This window comes from Ambystoma mexicanum, unplaced genomic scaffold (assembly GCF_040938575.1).
Source record: "Ambystoma mexicanum isolate Mex_15411 unplaced genomic scaffold, UKY_AmexF1_1 Mex_scaf45, whole genome shotgun sequence".
Lineage (NCBI taxonomy): Eukaryota > Metazoa > Chordata > Amphibia > Caudata > Ambystomatidae > Ambystoma > Ambystoma mexicanum.
Window position 1 is genome coordinate 1,395,191 of NW_027182461.1, and position 20,391 is coordinate 1,415,581.

General features: G+C 44.9%; 1 protein-coding gene across 2 annotated transcripts in view; it reads left to right on the forward strand.

The window, feature by feature from the left end:
• The window catches only part of SUPT16H (SPT16 homolog, facilitates chromatin remodeling subunit), a 979,449-nt gene that overhangs the window by 608,595 nt on the left and 350,463 nt on the right, over window positions 1-20,391 (forward strand). For both annotated transcript variants that reach the window (XM_069642728.1, XM_069642729.1), the window contains exons 15-17: window positions 2,997-3,124; window positions 3,560-3,695; window positions 3,800-3,926. In XM_069642728.1, the coding sequence (XP_069498829.1) occupies window positions 2,997-3,124; window positions 3,560-3,695; window positions 3,800-3,926 (391 nt within the window). The remainder of the gene's footprint in view (window positions 1-2,996; window positions 3,125-3,559; window positions 3,696-3,799; window positions 3,927-20,391) is intronic.

The following is a 20,391-nucleotide window of genomic DNA, read 5'->3' on the forward strand; positions in this document are numbered from 1 at the left end:
CAGGAAGATCCTCTCGACTTCCCTGAAGCAGGACTGGCCAAGCCTGAGCCACCTCAGAGTGCTGGGCCCCAGATGCGAGGAAAGTCGAAGTTTTATCCGAGAACCGCATTGTTGCTGTTTGCTGTAGACGCACAAAGCTGAAACAGCGAAGTGCCGCTGAATTGAAGTTTGCCTATTGGTGCAGCTGACCTTCCCATTGCAGTGCAGGAGTCCCCAGACGTCCTCCCTCTTGTCCCCACGACTGAGGCCCAGGAACACCAGGATCTGCAGACTTGTACAGGAACAGAAGCCAGCTGGAACAATTTCTTCTAACCAAAGGTACTGTAAAGTTAAGAAGACTTACCTCTTGTGGTGTAGCCTTACTTGTTCTCAGTTGAGACTTGTCTTGGTTGCCCTTGCAGAGTTGCTTACAGCTTTGCCCATCACAAGCCTCACAGCTTGTGACCCTTCAAGTGAATCTGGTCTCTACAAACTTTTTTAAAAAACGTGTGCAAGACTTTTACTTACCTGCAGAGAAGATCCTCAGCGCCCCTTGACTTTGCTCAACTAACATTGGCTGTCCTGGCTCCCTGAGACTCTTCTTACCTCCAACTCTGTGCCTTTACCTTTTCCCCAGGAAAGGGTTAAATTTACTTTGCAGTGGAGGGTTCAAAAAGTACTTACCAGTTTATTAATCATTTGTTAACCTTGGTTTTATTCCCCAATCGAACCTTTGCACCAAACTCAGTATTGCTCTTAATGTACCATTTGATAAATCAGTATCCACTGTGTCCATGCTATTTAAGTCACCTGAGCGTGTAGGAAGTGTCTGTGTCAAACTGAATGGGTACCATCTGATTTAGAGAAAGTGTGTTTTAAGCACATCATAACTGTTACATGTTTTGCTCCTTTCTGAAGAAGGCTTATATAACTGACTGTTGAATACATTAATAATTGTTTAATCAAGAAACATTGAGTGTAAGTGTTTATTTAAATAACTGTCGCTGTGAAACTGTGTTGCAACCCTACTGCTCATATTGACCCCTCTTGAGAGGAGCCTGGCTGCTCAGCCACACTACCAACCTGTGTAGTACAAACTTATACCAAAGGTTGGGTTCCTATTGTCAGGAGGTCAAGGTTGCTATCGTCTTCCAAAGGATACTGCAAACAATTTTGCCTAACAGTTTCAATGGCAAATGTGGAACTGCAACAGTTCTAGCGAGGTGGCGCACCAGAGAGCTGGTCAGTACACCCGGTGGTCCAGGGACACTTCCAAAGGCTCACAACGGCTCAATCCTCCTCAGAATGATTTGTCCCACCAGTCCAAGGTTTGCAGCTCTGCTTATGGCCTTTGTAGAAAAGATAGTCCATCATGGCTTCACTGTGCCAAACATGGAAAGGGATGCTGGGCCTCTTTGGAGGTGTCTAATGATCTTGTCAGCTGTTTTTCTACTCGGGGTTCTTTACTCCTATAATGATTTGAAGAAATGGCTGCAGGACTCTTATACGAAATCCTGGCAGGAAGCAAGTCCAAGTCCACCAAGGGAAAGTATCTACATCAGTCACACAGGCAGCAGTTGGCCATTCAGGGACCACTGTGGGTTTCTCCAATGCCCAGCACCTAGACTCTCAGGCACCACTAATATGGAATGGCGACAGGCAATCTCACCCCCTACCTGGGCCAAGCATGCACAGGCATCACTAGCCAGCGAAGACTGCCCACCTTTCCTGAGCAAGTGCATGACCTTATATGGTGTTTCCTGACCTGGCAAGGCAGGAAGAAGGCCAAACAACAATATAGACTAAGAAAAAGCAATCTTGCTGCGTGGGACTTTTAGGGCACTAGCCATGTTTATTAGCCATACGTGGCAAACATGACTGTGCACACTAGAAATAACGCAAAAATTGTAAAAACGTAATTGCTGCCACCAGCTTGTCTTTAAGCACATATGAAAGTAATCATAGATCCGAAGAGTAAAATAATAGGATGATTAAAAAAATAAAAAGTAGCCCCACTACACTGCTAATTAAGATGTTGTGTGCCCTGTTAAAACAATTACCAAAAAGGAAAAAAGACAAAAGGGAAATAGTTTTCCAGTACTGATAATCTGAAAGACTGATCAGTTTTCCCATCACAAAGGCCCGGGGAGTGAAGCTGAAGGTTTCACTTCCCTTTAAAGTCAGGCCTGGTTAAAAAGCAAAAGGTATGGCGGTCCATAGAACTAAGGTGGAAAAGTTGCTAAAAAAAGATTTTTCCTAATAGCAACAAAAGCCATTATAGAAATAGTTGTAAGGATACAAAGTATCCTAACCAAACTTCACTTTAAGGTGATATGTGCAGTGGTAGCAATACAAGAAATTCAGAGACCGTCTCTCAGTACTGATAGTCCTATGGACTAATCAGTTCACCATATGAGTGAGCAAAAAGATAAGGGAAGTAAAGTAGGGGGTTTTACTTGTCTCCAAAAAGTAAAAACAGGAGTCTGTACCAATTAAAAACAAAAGGTGTCCCATAGAAGTCCATGGGAGGAAAGTTGCAAAAAGAAACTCTTTGCTAATGGGCCTCCCAAATTCCACCCTCATGACTGATTTTGGAAATCGCTCTCAACATCCAGCAATAGGGGACTATACAAAAACTGCATTAACAATCTTTTTGGACATACAAAGTTGTACTGTTTTATTTTTAGCCTCATTGATCATTTGCCTAATGGATGGTCTGTGTGATTTTACTAAATGTCTTTTCAGTACATCATTGCAGTGCATTCTTTGGGTGGTAATGTTTGGCATGACAGTCTGACTTCTCTGCTGTAGGTAGCCCATTCGAGAGTTGGATCTTTCCTTGTTCCTGTCCACTTTCTTCTTGCATTCCTCACCAGATGGCTGTTGAACTATCTCCCCATTATTGGATGTTACTGAACCTCACTAGAGGTCTCTGGAACAACCTCCCTCACCAACCACACTTATTAAACATTTTCCTTTGATCTATAGCTGGTTTAATTTTTTATCTTCATTTTCAGAACATCAGCACATCTGTCGAGGGAGACTACACCTACCTTCGTATCAACTTCTTTTGTCCTGGCAGTGCTCTGGGGCGTAATGAAGGCAACATCTTCCCTAACCCTGATGCGACTTTTGTCAAGGAAATGTACGATTTTTTGGTAGCTTGGGCTTTAATGTGGGCACATGAAGATTGCTGTATTGCTGCTGGGCTGATCCTACTGCATCCGAGGGAGGGAGGGAGGGATGGATGGAGGAGGACGAGTGGTGGCTAATTTTGTAGAAATTGCATTTTATGGGGTGGAAGATGGCTTGTTCTAATGTACTCTGTGTAAGCAATACTCTTGCTATTCCACAGTACTAGGATGTCAATTGCATGTGATGGTATTGGCAAGGGAGCCAGGCACGCCTGGGAGGATTCAATCCATGTGGCAGGATATAGCTGAGTAATTGTTCTGGACGAAAGATAAATCTCTTGGGTAGCTATCTGGACCATACTACTGTATTGACGCCAAGTACAGAGGTCAGAGTTTTTAATTACTTGCCCTTTATACTTTTTCTATGCTCCCTCTCCCTCTTACAGAACATACCGAGCCTCAAATTTGAAAATCCCAGGGGAGTCAACAGTCCCAGCACTGAATCTCCAGAATGCCTACCGGATCATTAAGGAAGTGCAAAAGCGATACAAGACACGCGAGGCCGAAGAGAAGGAGAAGGAGGTAAAAAAATAGATTTTTGAGGCATGGATGGAGACTGCATTCCTTTTTCGTTTCTCGAGGAATGGACAGTCATTGAATGAGTTTTCCTCATTCGCTTCCTCTAGGGCATTGTGAAGCAAGACTCTCTCTCAATCAACATGAACCGCAGTAACCCCAAGCTGAAGGACCTGTATATCCGGCCCAACATAGCACAGAAGCGAATGCAGGGCTCTTTGGAAGGCCACGTTAATGGTGAGTAAATGGTGATGTGGATGTAAGAAATGTCATTTGTCATGGCATGCTTTTAGGCTTGGATGAAGATCACAAAGCAAATCTCGCCTGCCATATGATTGCAGACTCTTCTTCTAAAGTGCTTCTTTCTGCTTCTAGATGCCAAACTTTTGTATATAAAGTCATTAATCCACATAAGGTTCTCTGTGTGACAACGTAGAGAGACTGCCCATTTCCACAGCCAGTCATTTGCCTAGGTTTATGCTGTGCATACATCCATTAAAAAGAAACAGGAAGATTATAGAACACCATGCACAGAAAACGTCTTGCCTTTATATTGGACTGTAGTTCAATAATCTAAACTGCATGTGGAATGGTACAGATGAGGCATGCCATGTGTGGTGGTGGAGATAATTTAGGGCACAGGCCCCTGCCTCCTGTTGTTGGCGTGACAATTAAAGAAGTCCAGGAATGGAGCCATCATAAAACATGGTTGCTAATTCTAATGGTGTACTGAACAATTTTAGGCAGAAGGAGACAAGGTTGCACAACTGCGCTTGTACGGGTGAATTAGAGGTTGATTGGCTGCGGGTGGAGGCACAAAGTGGTTTGCCTGCCTAGCAAGCCACAGTCACAATTGTAGTTCAGAAAAAGGTTTGCTTCCACACTGCGCACAAATCAAAACATCACTGCAAAAGCTGCATATATTTAATCGATTCCAACACAGCCTAATGCGCGTTTCGAGCTTCAAGCTCTTCCTCTGAGGCTGCAGATTACATTAACATCCATTTTTGTGCATTAGCACATTACATCACAAGCCACCCAGAAGGTACAGGTGAGTTAATAGTTGAGCATTAATTATTCTATTGTAAAACTACATTGGCACTTACTCCATTTGGACAGATATCTGTACATGGTTGGACCCATCCCCGAATTTTATCTATACTAAAGCCAGCACTTTGAAAAATGTATTGTGCCCTTCATTTATTTCCAATCCATTATCTAGCCCAACTTGGCTACATATGGCCCAAAATAATGTTTTTTATAAATGTGGGAAATGTACAATGTAAGCCCATGCCCTAGAGACAAAAAAAGTGGATTTTGGTGAACTGGGCAGCCATCATGTTAATTCATTCATCAACTATAATTTGAAGTTCTGTGTCTATTGTATTTGTCTTTGTGGAAGCCATTATATAGGCAGTACAATTCGTCCCCTCAAGATAAGAATGTGTGAGCATTTGTCAACTATATCTAGTCAAGATGCCAAATATCCTCTGGCAACACATTGGCAAAAATGCCATCAAATGGATGACAAAAAAAATAATCAAATTTGTGGGCAAAAGTTTCCCTAACCCAGAGAGGGGGGAAATCTTGTACTTAAGCTAAGACAATTAGAAGCTTGTCTTATTTGTCGTTACCGTACGGTCCTCCATGGACTCAACACAGATCATGAGCTGTCTGTATTCCTAGGAGTTGAAAGCTGTGGTAATTGTAAAATTAGTTTGAATACAGCAAATAAGCTACAGTAACTGACTGACTAAGCATTGTATAACCTATGTTGCTTTTAATGTTAATCTGGCCGGGTGGTAGACATATGATGGACTTCCCAGGACAGCACGGTAATTCTAATGGTGTACTGTTAAAATGGCGCTCTTTAATCTGACCTAGTGGATAGATTTTAAGAGGCCACCCTAATTATAATGAATAGGGGAACTCTGAGAAGTTAGCCAAAACCTGATCAAGATGGCAATGGAAAGCAGTCAAGGCTATTTTGAGCAGAGTGGAAGTGGTGTCAGTTGTCCACAATGAGTCCAAACAGTGAAGTAAACAATACTTCAATTCGCACAGGCAAGAACACAAATACTAGATTTATTCTAGGCCCAAAAACACACTAGGAAATGAAACAAGCAGGTGATAATATTGCACAACACTCAATCACCTATGCAGTCTCCATAGGTTCTTATGAATGCATTCAATGGCTTAACAAAAGAAGTTAAGTGATGCAGTAAGATGGAAACAAGTCGCAAGAAATATGCCCTAGTTTCAGAAGTCCTATCCCTTAAGTGTGGAGCCTTGTGCCCAAACGTCACAATGCTTCTCCTCAAAAGTATCTGGTGTAGATGAAGTTCTTGTGGTGTTGATTATTGCAGAGAAATGGAACAAAGTTAATGTAATGGGACAGGGTTAACCTATGAAGGACAGCAGAGGGACAGGCACAGTTAGGCATACTTACACCCCCCCCCCCCCCCCATTGCAGATTTTCACCTGGATCGGTCGACTGGTGGTCGCAGACTTCTGTACTTTATTCCAGGGAGAGGTGCCAAGGGGGTTGCAGGATTCTTCCGGTCCGGTGCATCTGCAAGCTGCAATCCCGTCAGCAGAGAAATGCAGATTACAATGATGCAGACCTCTTTAGGACACTTATCAGGAAGGCGAGTTCCAGCGACCATCATAGTTTGCAGGTGACAGGAGCCTTTCCAATCAGTCACAGAAGCTCCTCCAGGAAAGGTTCCCATGAAGATAGGAGAAGGCGACTGGTGGCACAAACTAGCGATCACCAATGTTTCAGGCTTGAACACGGAATGCCCACTGTTCTGGCAAGGTAGCCCACGAGAGAGTTGGGCCGTCCAGGCCCGTCCAAGTGCTGGATCTCTGAGAAGGCGTTGAGACTAGTTGGTCCCTCTAGTCCAAGGGCTGAAGGACCACAGAAGGTCTTTGAAAATCAGGCAGAGGAGCTGTGCTTCATCGGGCCAGACACTGGAGGGGGGGGATTCTTGGGACAGTTTTTCTGAAGTCCAACTAAGGGCTTTGTAAAACAAATCAACGGAGACAGTACAAAACTCTGCTCTTTGTAAAAGGCTGTACCACCTGAGTATTTGGTAGCGTAGTGAGAAGGGCATGGTATCAAGAGAGACACAGACTGAAGTGTCATAGTTTCAAAAGATTTACTATACTGCTGGGGTTGGTGTAATTTACTTCAACTATGGGAGATGACATTTATTTGATATAGCAGCAGGGGGATGATCCCTGGTTGAACACCATTTTATAGTAAACGACCCCCAAAAACAATGCAGACTAAACATGTGACCATCAATTCTTAAGAAAATGTAATATTCAATCAGTAAAATTCTTGTCACCCAACACTTAAAACACAACAAATATATTCACATATATCCAAGACAACCATAATAAAGCGGCACATTTCAAAACGCATATAATAAAAATCAATATTAATGTGCCATGCTCAGTTCTACTAGTCCTATGTACCTCTAATTGTGCAACTATTTACAAGATCCTGGTTACGGATCTAATCATCCTTACACTGCCCAACATGTTGTGTTCCTCTGAAATCAGACTCCAATCTGTGGAACCTCTTTGGGGGCTTTCTACACATGTATAATGCCTAGAATGATCCGTGGTCTGACTGGTAACATGGTTGGTTTACTAAGTGATTGCTTAAGCGAGTGTCACTGCATGACTGAGAGGGTCTACTACCCTTGACTTAGTGTAATCTGAAAGTAACTGATGGTTTAACTCCACATGAATAGGGATCCCCTATACAAAATATGTTCGATGAGGTCCGACTTCCCTAGAAATACTGTTCATTTTCTGAACACGGTCTATGCTTTGGTCTGTGTACTTGAAAGCATTGTGTTGTGTTATAATGTGATAATACTTATTTTCCCAAGATTCCTCTTGGCCTACTTGTATTTACATAAACCCTTTATTTTTACAATACATAGTGTTTCTTTGGACCATATGTATGCTACAATTTCTTTGCACCAAGCTAGTCCTCTCTTCCCCCTAAAATGAGCCTGGCTGCTCTGTCTACGCTACCATATACTCTGGTGGTACAGCCTTATACTAAGACTGTTTTTTTTTGTACTGTCTCAGTTGTGTGGGTTTACTAAGCGTTAAGTGGACTTCAGAAAAAGACTGAGTCCCTAGACAAACTCCAATCTGAGCCATCTCCTGAGGTGTTGTGCCTCCCCAGAGCTGCGGAACCCCTATACCAGGAGACCTCCGACCCAATTGAAGTGCAACTTTTTGAAAGGTTGAATCCGTCCAAGTCTTTGCTGAGCTCCAGGTGAACCTCCAGAGACACAATCCGACTCATTCAAGTCCCAACAGCAGAGTGCCGGTGTTAGGCAAAGTTTGTGTGCAGTACCCTTTGGGACCACTACACACAACTAGGACTACAGGCAGTGGCGTAACACAACTGCCCCCCTGCAAGCCATGCCGAGGGGGTCCCCCCAACTCAGCAACAAATCACGAGTAGCGCCACACTCTGGGCTGCCCTAGATTACCACGCTTGCGCAATACGCACAAACGTGTTGCTGAAGGGGTATGCCACACACTGCATTAGGAGAAAGATATACATGTGTTTTAATGCAATATACAGCACACTTTCTGAGAATTTGTCTAAAAAGCCAGTGTTTGCTATTGTTGTGTAGGGTAACAGCAATCCAATATGTGCAAGTCACCAACAGTGCACATGATCATTAATGCTTTGCTGTTAAAACTGCAATGCCATAATGAAAACCTGTCCAACTGGCTGCACAATGTAGACCAGTGTAGACACATAATAACATTACAGTAAAGCATGCCAGGCCACATTAAGACATGCCTAGACTGGTTGCACCAAAATGCCAGTCGAAGCAATAAGACTCGTCCAGAAGAGAGCACACATTCAAGCCTGCGTCTCTGCGGCCTCTAACAACACAGCCAAACTCTTTATAATCTGCAAGGAACTGGCCAATCTTGTTGCGTTTTATACCTCTCCTGTTCCCTCGACAGGCCCTCTGTACAGCTTTGGCCTCTGGCTTCGCTGCTAAAACTCAGGACATCCTGTCCACTATCTCCTCTTCCTCTCCCTCTCTCGGCCCCCTTTGGCCATCTCTCCTCCTCCTTTCTAACACCTGACGAGGTTTCTAGACATGTCACATCTATGGAAGTGTCATTGATAAAAGGTGCTTGCCTGCTCCTCCAGAACCATCAAGGAGCACATTGACACCCTTGATCCAGCCTTGGCCGATTTCTGTAATCATTCTTTTGCCAGTGGAAGTTTCCCCTCTCCCAAACTCTTGGAAAAGCTGGCCAACTGCCAGCTTACTCTCCACAATGAATCTGTTGGTTGTCTCCATGACAATCAGTCTGGCTTAAGAGCTACCGGAGGCACAGAAACTGCTCTCCCGAACACCTGTGAAGATCTGATCTCTAGCCTTGATTCCAGCATTCCTTCTGTCCTCATCCTGTAAGTTTCCTCTGGTTTCGACATGGTCAAGCACACCATCCTGATCAATTGACTGTGAGAACCTGGGCATCATGGATCAGGCCCTGGAGTGGCTGACCCCCTTCCTCTTGGACTGCCCCTCCCAGGTCCAACTTGGTCCTTTTCATTCCGCTGCCTCTCTCTACATGTAGCGTTCCTCAGGGCTCTACCCTCTCACCCTGGTTTTTCAACCTCTACTTGGCCCCTTTTTCCCCACCTGATCTCTACCTTATCTTCTAACTTAGTGTTATGCGGATGACACTCAGCTTTCCTTCAGGCTCCCCTCAGCCTACTCTCCTCTCTCGCTCATTCCTGGTGTCATCTTCAACTCCACTCTCTTTCTCGCCTCACATCTCGGACATCGCCAAGAAGTCCCACTGCCAGCTGCACCTCCTCAAAGGGACTCTTCCATTTCTCACTTTCCCCCAGAAGCTCACTGTCTCCAGAGGTCTGGTTCTCTCTAGGCTGGACTACTGCAACAGCCACTTTCTCAATCTGCCTTCCTCTAATCTCTGCCCTCTGCAACTAATCCAGAACAGGACTGTGAGACGTATCCTTGGCCTCAAGCCCGGGGACTGTATCTCTCCAGCCATGAAATCTCTCCACTGGCTCTCGATGGTTGCAAGGATCAAGTTCAAGGCCCTTTTCATTGTCCACAAGGCTTTCTGGGGCTGGGAACCGCACTACATCCAACACCATCTTCCAAAATACCTTCCTTCTCGAGCCCTAAGGGTTAGATGCTTCTCCAGGTAGAGAGTGGGGGTGGGGGTAGAGCCTTCTCCCCTGCTGGTGCCTCTCTCTGAAATGGCCTCCCTGACCCTCCCAAACTTGAGCCGGACCACCTGAAGTTCCAGCAGCAGCTCAAAACGTTCCTCTTCTCTGCTTTGTCTCTCTCCCTCCCCTGCTGACCTACCTATCCGCTGTACCAGCTGGTTGCTTGGCTACCCTCTGTCTCACTGAGTCCAGGCTCTTTTTTGATCAGTCACCCTTGCACTGCCTCCAGGCCTACCACGCAGTTAGAGGCTGTAACTGTAACCCTACAGTCCCTTGTTCTCTTTGCACTACCCAGAGCCGTACTGCCCTGGCGGCACTTACTCAGAACATTGCTGCCCTGTTTTCCCCTCCCCTCGCACCCCCCCTCCCTTTCCCCTTGCACTTCTCGTTCTCGCACTTGCAAGATCTGAATGACACAAGGCTTAGTAAGATCATTTGTCTTGTACTCCCTCAGTTTTTCTTCCCTTGTCTTGTTGTGCCTAAAAACATGTGTGTACAGATGCATGTAATATCTTGGTACCTGAAGAACACCCGGACCAGTGAGTTATTTGTAGGTTTATTGTAGATAAGATACCAGGAAGAACATCGGCATGTCCCATAAAGCCTGCATAGTTCTCAACTGTAAACCTTAGAACCAGCTTTTAGAACATAACATCCCCAACACTCCACACACTGACATCACTACATTCCATACAACAGTGATGTCACCACCTCACCTCAGATACACATTACAACAATGCGTTATATGACTTATCATATCATAACATTTTTATCACTGATGCCCAGAAAAATGTACAGTGCCGTAGTAGGAAACGGCTAGACTGGCAGAACCCAAATGCCAGTCTAGCCAGGTAATTGCACTTAGCAGGACTGCTTTATCAGAAATGCCCAGTTAAAAAAAGTCATACCAAACTGAGGAATGACTAGACTGGCTGAACCAAAATCCCTCTCTAGCCACTAATACCACATATCATGCCTGCTTAAGATGGACGTGGACGACAATTATGATTTATTGCACCCCCCCCACACACACACATCCCTTCTCCCTCCCATACCATCCCCTACCCCAACCTCCCAAATCGGCTCATTGGCCCAGAATTACCTCCATGTCCATCTTCCTTGTCCCAGTGCTTACGTATGAAGCTCCTTGCCTCACTGGTAAGTACTGGGATGAGCAAGAGTTGTACTAGGAGTAATGAAGTATACAGGTAGCTAAGTCAGGCATTGCCTTCATGTACTTCTACCTTATCCCAGTACTTGTGTATTAGGCATAGTGCCTCATACACAAGTACTGCCTCATACACAAGTACTAGGATGAGTGAGAATAGGGCTAGGTGTAAAGAATACCAATAATTAATCGAGGCATTAAACACAAGTAGTGGTGCAACACCATTGAGCTGACTAGACTTCAGCACCCCTCCCCCCCCCCCTGAAATTGTGGGCTATGTTGATTTGACCTGGCTGACCTACAGAGCAGTTGCCGGACAGAAAAGGATCAGATGTTAATCAGCACTTGGGTTTTGCCGTTAACAAGGGCCCGGTCCAGCAATTACTAATGTACAGCATTTCACTGTTAATACCTGCATTCAAATGCCACATTTTTTAAGCAATTGAAATTGTGATGTGGGTTTAGTACTTGTATGCCAGGGGAGTGATTGGAAGGGTAGAGGGGAAACAAGAGACCAGTCATTCTCACAGCAGCCCATAAGTGGGTGCTTTCAGACCTGAAGGAGAGAGTTAACTGCTTGTAACATTGAAGCTGCACTAGAATAGTCATTAAAATGCGTAAAGACGTTGGATGCCCCCACACAAATAAGTTTGCGCCTCCCCACCACACGTGAAGTTAGCACCTCTCCCAACATTTGAAGGGTTAGCCCCCCTGAAATGTAGCTTTTGTTGCACACCATTCACCATATATACACACGCACACCCAGCCATCCATATATTTAAGAGTGCACTCTTTCACCATACAGGCACACCCAGGCAGCCACCCATACATTTGTGTGCACTCTTTCACCGTACTCACGCACGTCATGGGTTGAGGGGAGCCATAATACTTCAAAAATACATTGGGCCTCATAAGAACCCTGGCGGTGACTGTACGAACGGTGGTGGTAAGCCCCCGGCACTGTTCATACCGTCCCGCCGCATTACGAGTTTTGCTTGCGGGTTCCCGACAGCCCGCCAGGTCTTACCTGGCGGGCTGTGCTGCACCAGCGAGCATAACCGGCGCAACCATGCTTCCCACCCTGATTCTGCCCTATGGGGCAGAATGGTAATCAGGAGCCCGGCAATACCGCCACCCGCGGATGGGCAATTATTAGCCCATTCATCTCGTAATCGGCCGGTTATTGCCCAATCGCGGGAGGCGGTGCTGATAGCGAGCATGGCGGTAGCCGTGCCTGCCATACAAGCATGGTTACCGCCATGCTCGTAATGAGGCCCATTGTTTGTTTTTTAAGTCACTCTGACTTCATGAAGAAATAATTTCCCTTAAGGACTGAACCATAACGGAAATAATTTCTTTATGAAAGCAAAGTACTTCAGAAATAAATTATTTATTTTTGAACTCCTAGGGCTTCCACCACCCCATGACGGGGAGGCCTCCAGCCTAGGGTCTTCATGTCATGGGGTCGGGGTAGCCACTGGACTTTTTGTATTCACTCTGCCTCCATAAAGAAATTATTTCTGTTACAAATGCAGAGGGGAATTCAAAAAGAAAATGTAAAAAAAAAAAAGTTGGGGGGGGGGGGGGCTTTTTTTTTTTTTTACTCCAAGTCGGGCCCCCCGCATCGCAGGAGGTGCAGGGGCCCCTGTTACTCCAGTGACTACAGGTGTAAGCCAAACCAACCTTTGGTATAAGTCTGTACTACACAGTTTTGTGGTAGTGCTGCTGAGCAGTCAGGCTTATCTCAAGAGGGAATGTGAGCTGTAAGGATGTTACACAGAGCTCTACAATCACAGGTGTTCAAATAGACTTATACTCAAGGTTTCTTCGTAAAACACTTATTAATTTATTACACAGTCAGAAGACATTCACTAGAGGGAGGCAATCTATATCACACAAATATACTTCAGTACTTCACAATATCAGGTTCTGAGGCATTTAAACTACTTTGAAGGAGGAGCAAAATGGCATTCAGAACATTTTAAGTAGGAGCAAAAAGGCATAAATTAATAATAAAACAAATATTACATTTACTCTTAAACAGTGCAAATGGTTTCCCAGAGGAGCTAATTCATTGCAATAGGTTAGGCCAACGTCAGTGGGCAAAAGTCCTGTAGAGGATAAAGCAGTTCTGGAGGTTAAACAGAAAAAGTCTATGCCATAGTTCTCAGAAGTAGATCATGAAAGAAGGATTCATAGGTTGGGTCACAAGCTGACTAGGTCTGCAAGTTGCCAAAGTTTCAAGCACTTTCACAGTGAGAGGTAAGTTCTCCCGGTCTGGTTTTCACAGTACCTTACAATGAAGAAAAAGATGCAGCTGAAGACATCTGTTCCTGGCGGTTCCTGCAGATCTCGCTGTTCCTGAGCCTCAGTCGTGGTGGACAAGAGGGAGGACGTCGAGACTCCTGCACTGCATGGGGACTGGTCAAAAAGCTGGCAAAGGCAAATCTTCAATTCCTAGTAGCTGTCTTCAAGCACACAAACTGGTGTCCTCCTCCCTGGCTATTTGGTTTGCTGCAGCACGCTGAGGAAAATACAACCAGCTCCAAGAATGGTATCCAGGTGGCTTACGTGTTGATTGGTCCCACCAACTCAAAGGGAGTAGTAGTCCTTCAAGGGCTTCTCTGTTGATATGAACTTGGCGATTCGGACCTGCAGCAGGGCTTCACTGGGCAAACCAACGGCCCAGGAGTTGCAGCAGCTGTCCTTTTTCAGGTCGTCTTTGGATCTTTAGTTCCAGTGGTCGACTCTGCCTTCCAAGCCAAGAGACTCGCCTTTAAAGTTTTCCCCCATTCATTCCAACCTAGCTGCCACTCACCCAGCAGGATGGCGGTCCTTGCCGGACAGCCAGCCAATCATGCCAGAGTGCATTTGGGTCTCCTAGGAGACTAAGCACAGGGAGTTTCGGGCACCTCCCTTACTTCCTGCCCACCTCAGGCACCAGAGGCGGTCTTCAGTCCTGAGGCCTGGCAAAGGAAGAGGAACAAAGGGACCAAACCTGGTTTGGCGCGCAGAGACCAACTCTAGAAGGACCTTTCCAAAAAGAAATGGCAAAAAGACCGGGACCCGTTTAAACAAAGGAGACCCAGACGCCATCTTGAAAAACATGGCTCCCGCGATTTAACACTACCGGTGTTCGCAGTCGGGAAAAATCATGGTAGTTGGTTGTAAAACCACTGCCACCAGCCATTTCGAGAGGAAAGGGTAGCATTTGACTGCTACATGAGTTTCTAGACCTAGGGGATACTAAGTAACCCCTCCAGCACTCTATTGTAATATAGTGTGCGCTGGGTCTAGGAATTTGAGAAAGACTAGTAAAGTCAATTTCACTTTAATTTCTCTGGGAAACAGTTCTTTATCCCAGAGAAGCTTTTTTAACCTTGGGACAGCCTAAAAGGCTTTCCTGTGTCACTGCACTGAGGGTGCCGTGTGAGACAAATGAAAAGCTGATTCCTATGGAGTTGTCTAAAACTCCATAAGCAAAGAACACAAGAGTAAAACAAACATCAAAATACATGAGCTTCAGGTAAAAAAAAAAATCAAGTCCTCAAAATCCAGAAAAGTTGCTGGGGGTCTCTAAGGTGAAGGGAATTAGCAATTTATGAGAATTCTTCCTAACAGCTGGACTCCCGGAATCGAAGAAGGTTGACTGGGTGAATCGTGTCCTTTGTTGGTGCTGAAGAAAAGGCGAGCCAAAACTGCACACTGACCTGAACAGCTGAAGAAATCCGTGCCTGCGGTCCTGTTTGAAACTGCTGCTGAGAGATCCCGTCCATTGTCCTGCCTTTTGTCATCAGACCAAGGAATCCGGAGGTCTGGTTCAGCGCTGCCACATCGAGGAGAATCCAACCACCAATATTTCTTCAAACCCAAGGTACTGTGGGGAAAAGGTATTGCTTACCTTAATCCATGATGCCGCTCAAGAGTGTTGGAGTGCACATGGGTGTCCAGGGTACTTACCTCTGACCCAAGCTGCTGCGAGTCCTTAGCAGGGTCTACAGCATTGGTTTCATCTTCCTACATTTTAGAAACTAGAGCCTAGAAAGTGTACACGAGAACTTTTTGTATTCTGCTGCTTTACAAGACTTTTGAGCCTCTCCGAACTGCCTTTTGGCTAGGTGTGCGTTGTGAACTTAAAAGCTTTGCTGTGTGAAGAAACTGCTTCAATAACCTCAAGCTCTGCTAGGGTTGTTCTAACCAACTATTTTCCTTCCTAAAAGTAATTATCTTATGTGGTTGTGCTATATAAATGCAATTACCGCATTTGTGTGTGTATATACGCATGTTTTTACTGGTAATATGGTAGAACTGTCGGTGTTAAAAGCTGTAACTACTCTAACCGTGAGCAACTACAAACTAAACATTGGCCTTTGAAAAGTATTCTAAAGTATTTTAAAATGTTCTGGTTTAATGTGGCAAGTATTTAAGTCATTTTTGTGTAGATATAATCTATTTTTTAATATACATTTGTACAAGTGTTTCATTGAGTTGCATTACTAGCTAGGTTCAGTGTACTGCTCTGCCACTCTACCAAGGTTCCATGAGTAGTACAGACTGATTCTAAGAGTTGGGGATATACAAACCATTGTTATATTTTTGTAAAGGCTACCGAACGGTGGACGTTGGAAAAACTCCCTTAACATTAGTGTTGCAGCTGGTGGCATTTCTGTAGGTTGGATTGCCTTGACTTCTGGTTGCATTTTATTCAAATAATCCATGCTCAAGGCTACTCTACAGTTATGTCCATTGTGGAAAACTAGATGGTAGAAGCTATGTTTGGCAGGATTGTGTGCAGTACCCTTTGGGAGACTACAGCAACCTTGTCCTCCTGGCAATAGGTAACCCAACTTTTGGTATAAGTCTGTACTACACAGGGGTATAAGTCTGTACTACACAGGTTGGTAGTGTGGCTGATCAGCCAGGCTTATTTTAAGAGGGGTCATTGTGAGCAGTAGGGCTTTTAGATATTCAGTGACAAGTATTGAAATAAACTCTTACACAAGGTTTCTTGATTAAACAATTAATTTACTGAAGTCAGTTGAATAAGCTTTCTTCAGCAGGGAGCAGGACACTGGACATTAATATATCACTGGTACATTTAGAGCAATACTGAGATTGGTGTCAAGGAAAAGGGTTTGGGAATACAACAAAGGTTAAACAAATATTCTGAAGCAGGCAAGTACTTTTGAACCCCCCCAATGCAAAGTAAATTAACCCTTTTCTGGAGGAAAGCTAAAGCACAAAGTCAGAGGTAAGTGTTTCAGGGAGCCAGGCCAGCCAATGTTAATTGAGCAAAAGTCTAGGTTAGCTGAAGCACTTCTTGCAGGTAAGTAAATGTCTTGGACAATATTTTAGAAGTATTTGTAAAGTAAGTAGAATCACTGTATGGCCACAAGCTGGCTGGGAGGCTTGTGAAGGGCAAAGCTGCAAGCAACTCTGCAAAAGCAACCAAGACAATTCTCAATTGAGAACAAGCAAGGCTACACAACAAGAGGTAAGTCCCCTTAATTTTACAGTACCTTTGGTTGAAGGTCGACGGCAGCAATGTGCAAACTTCAGATCAGCAGTATTTCGCGGTTTCAGCTCCTCGCGACTCTCGCAAATAGCACAACCATGGTTCTCGGATACCACTATTGACTTAACTCTTATCTGGGGTCCAGCACTCTGTTGAGGTGGCTCAGGCTTGGTCTGTCCTGCTTCCCGTTATTCCGGAGGTTCTTCCTGGAACTCTGATCCGACTTAAAGACACTTGCTCAATTCTGGTCTTCTTCCCGGGCACTTTGGTTCCTGTAGCAGCAATGGAAGTACAGCCAGCTCTGAGAGGTTTTCCAGATGAGCTCGTCTTGGGGTCGATTGATCCCACCAAACCAAGGGGAGAAGTCGTCCTTTGCAGGTCTTCTCTAGTCGAGGCGAATTCGGAGCTTCAGCACTGCAGCAGGGCTTCACCAGGCAAACCAACGTTTCAGGAGGCGTCTCTTCCAAGTTCTTCTACGGATTCCTTCGTCCAGTGGTCGACTTTGCCTTCCAAGCAAAAAGTCTCACCTTTTATGCAGGTTTCTTCCATTCATTCGCAGCCTAGCTGTCAATTACACAGCAGGGTGGCTGTCCTTGGAGGACAGCCCTCCAGCCAATCACCCTAGGGATCATTTCTGTAACCAAGGACACTAAGCACAGGGAGTTTTGGTCACCACCCTCGCTTCCTGCCCTGCTAGACATGCTGGAGCCAGAGCCGGGCTTCACTCATGAATCCCGCCAAAGACCAAACGAAAAAAGGGACTGTTTGGGAGAATTTCGGTGTAGTGCTAAATTCCTCCCACCTTAGAGACCCCCAGCTCTTTTGCTGAACTTTGGGACTTTGTTCTTTTAATTCAATGTGATTTTTAACAGTTTCTTTTGGTTGTGGAGTCTGACAAACTCCATAGGCATAATCTTTTAAGTTGTCACACAGCACCTTCAGTGCAGCGACACAGGTACGTCTTTCAGATTTCCCAAAGGTTTAAATACCTTCTCTTGGATAAACTACTGTTTCCAAGAGCATTAAAGTGAAATTGACTTTACTTACATTTGTAACTTTCAAGACCCAGCACACCCTATTTTACAATAGGGTGCTGGAGGGGTTACTTGGTATCCCCTTTGTCTAGCTTCTCATGTAACAATTTACAGCTTTGAATGGCTGGTGGCAGTGGTTTAGTTTTAATCACTGTGGTGTGCATTTACCGCGGGGTGCGTTCGCAGCTGAGTAAAGCACCCCTGGGTGCCATTTTTGTCAAAATGGCCCCGTCTTCTTTTTTCGCCATTTCTTTGTGGAATGGTCTGTTAGGCAGAATTGCATGCAATATCCTCTGGGACCACCACATACAATTAGGACTACAGGTGTAAGCAAAACAAACCTTTGGTATAAGTCTGTACTACAGTTTTTGGAAGCGAGCTGAGCAGCCAGGCTTATCTCAAGAGGGAATGTGAGCAGTAAAAGTGGTTACACAGCGGTCTTACAATCAGTGGTTCAAGTAGACACCTAAAACTCAAGGTTTCTTGGTAAAACACTTGTGTATTAGTCATTTAGAAAACATTCACTAGAAGGAGGCAACTTAATATACACAAATATACGTCAATGCCAAACCAACAAGTTTGAGTAAATTAGGCTCTCCTGAAATAGGAGCAAAATGACATTTCAGTCACTTTAAATAGGAGTAGAAAGGCACAAGTTAATATAATAGATCACATACTTTCTTAAGCAGTGCAAATAGTTTTAGTTCACTAGAGGACTCTATTCAGATCAATAGGCCAAAGTCAATAGACTAGTGTCTTGGATAGGAAAGAGCAGTTCTTGTAAACGGTAAAGTCTTTGCCAAAGTTCTCAGAAGTAGTTTGTACGAAAAAGAATCATATGTTCACTGCGAGAGGTAAGTTCTCTCAATCGGGTTGGCACAGTACCTTAGTATGAAGAAAAGATGCAGCTGAAGACGTTGGTTCCAGGCAGTTCCTGCCAATCGCACTGTTCCTGAGCCTCGGTTGTGAGGACAAGAGGGAGGATGTCAGGACTTTTGCATGGCACGGGTCCAACAAGCTAGCAAAATGTAAGATCTTCGGTTCGAGTAGCTGTAGTGAAGCACACAAGCTGGTGTCCTTCCCCCTGGTTAATCCTAACTAGCTCCGTGAATGGTATCCAGGTGGCTTACGAGTTGATTGGTCCCACCAACTTGAAGAAAGAAGTCGTCCTTGAAGGGGCTTCTCTGTTGAGATGAACTTGGCAATTCGGGCCTGCAGCAGGGCTTCACCTGGCAAACCAATGGTCCTGGAGTTGCAGCAGCCGTCCTCTTCCAGCTTGACTTCGGTTCTTTCATTCCAGTGGTCGACTCTGCTTTCCAGTCCAAGAGACTCGCCTTTTAAACAGTTTTCTCCCATTCATTTCAGCCTAGCTGTCACTCACCCAGCAGGGTGGCTGTCCTTGCCGGACAGTCAGCCAATCACGCCAGAGAGTGCATTTGGGTCTCCTAGGAGATTACCAGATTGTCTACGTTGCTTTTAAGTTGGCCAAGAGTTCCAGGAAGATCCTCTGGACTCCCACGAAGCAGTACTGACCGAGCCTGAGCAACCTCAACAGTGTGCTGGAACCCAGATGGCAGTAAAGCCCACCTCAACAGCCAAGAGTCTGCGGTGTTACTATTTATTTAGATGCAAGGAGCTGAAACCGCGAAGTGCCACTGAATAGAAGTTGGTCCTTTTCTGTCACCGATCGTCCTGTTGCAGTGCAGGAGTCCTCCCTCTTGTCCCCACGACTGAGGCCCTGGAGCACAGGATCTGCAGACCTGCACAGGAACAGAAGCCAGCATGAGCCCTTTTCTTCTAACCAAAGCTACTGTAAAGTCTAAGAACGTACCTCTTGTGTAACCCTACTTGTTCTCAGTTGAGACTTGTCTTGGTATCTTCTGTAGAGTTGCCATCAGCTTCTTTACCTCACAAGTCTAATCAGCTTGTGGCCCTGCTTTGAGTTCTTCTTTTCTACAAAGACTTCTAAAACATTGTGCAAGACTTTTACCTACCTTCAAGAATTGCTTCAGCTCACCTAGACTTTTGCCCAATTGTCTTCGGCCCAGCCTGGCTCCCTGAATGACTCTTCTTCCCTCTGACATTGTGTTTTGTCTTCCGTTCAGTAAGGGGTTAACTTACTTTGCATTGGGAGTTACCAAAAGTACTTACCTGCTTCAGAATATTTGTGAGAGCTCTCGTTTTCTTCTAATAACCTTTTTCTTTGCATTCAGAACCAGACTTAAGTTTATATCAAACAGTGGTATATTAATGTCCAGTGTCCTAGTTACCAGTTTTTTGAGGGTGTAGGAAGAGTCTGTGTGCCATCCAAAACGGGTACTTACTGATTTAGAAATATTAAGAGTGTGTTTTGGAGTGTATTTGTGCTACTATAACTATTGCCCCCTTCTGAAGAAGGCTTACTCAAACTGACTGTTAAATTAATAATTGTTTAATCAAGAAACCTTGTGTGTAAGAGTTTATTTGAATACTTCTCACTGTGAATCTATGTGTAACTCCCCTACAGCTCACATTGACCCCTCTTCAGATAAGCCTGGCTGCTCAACACACTTCCAACACTTCCAACCTGTGTAGTATAGACTTATACCAATGGATGGGTTCCTATTGCCAAAAGGTCAGGGTTGTTTAGTGCACCCCAGGGGTACTGCATACAATCTTGCCTAACGGCGGTGCAGACCCTTGTTCCTGAGCCTCAGTCATGGGTACAAGTGGGAGGACGTCGG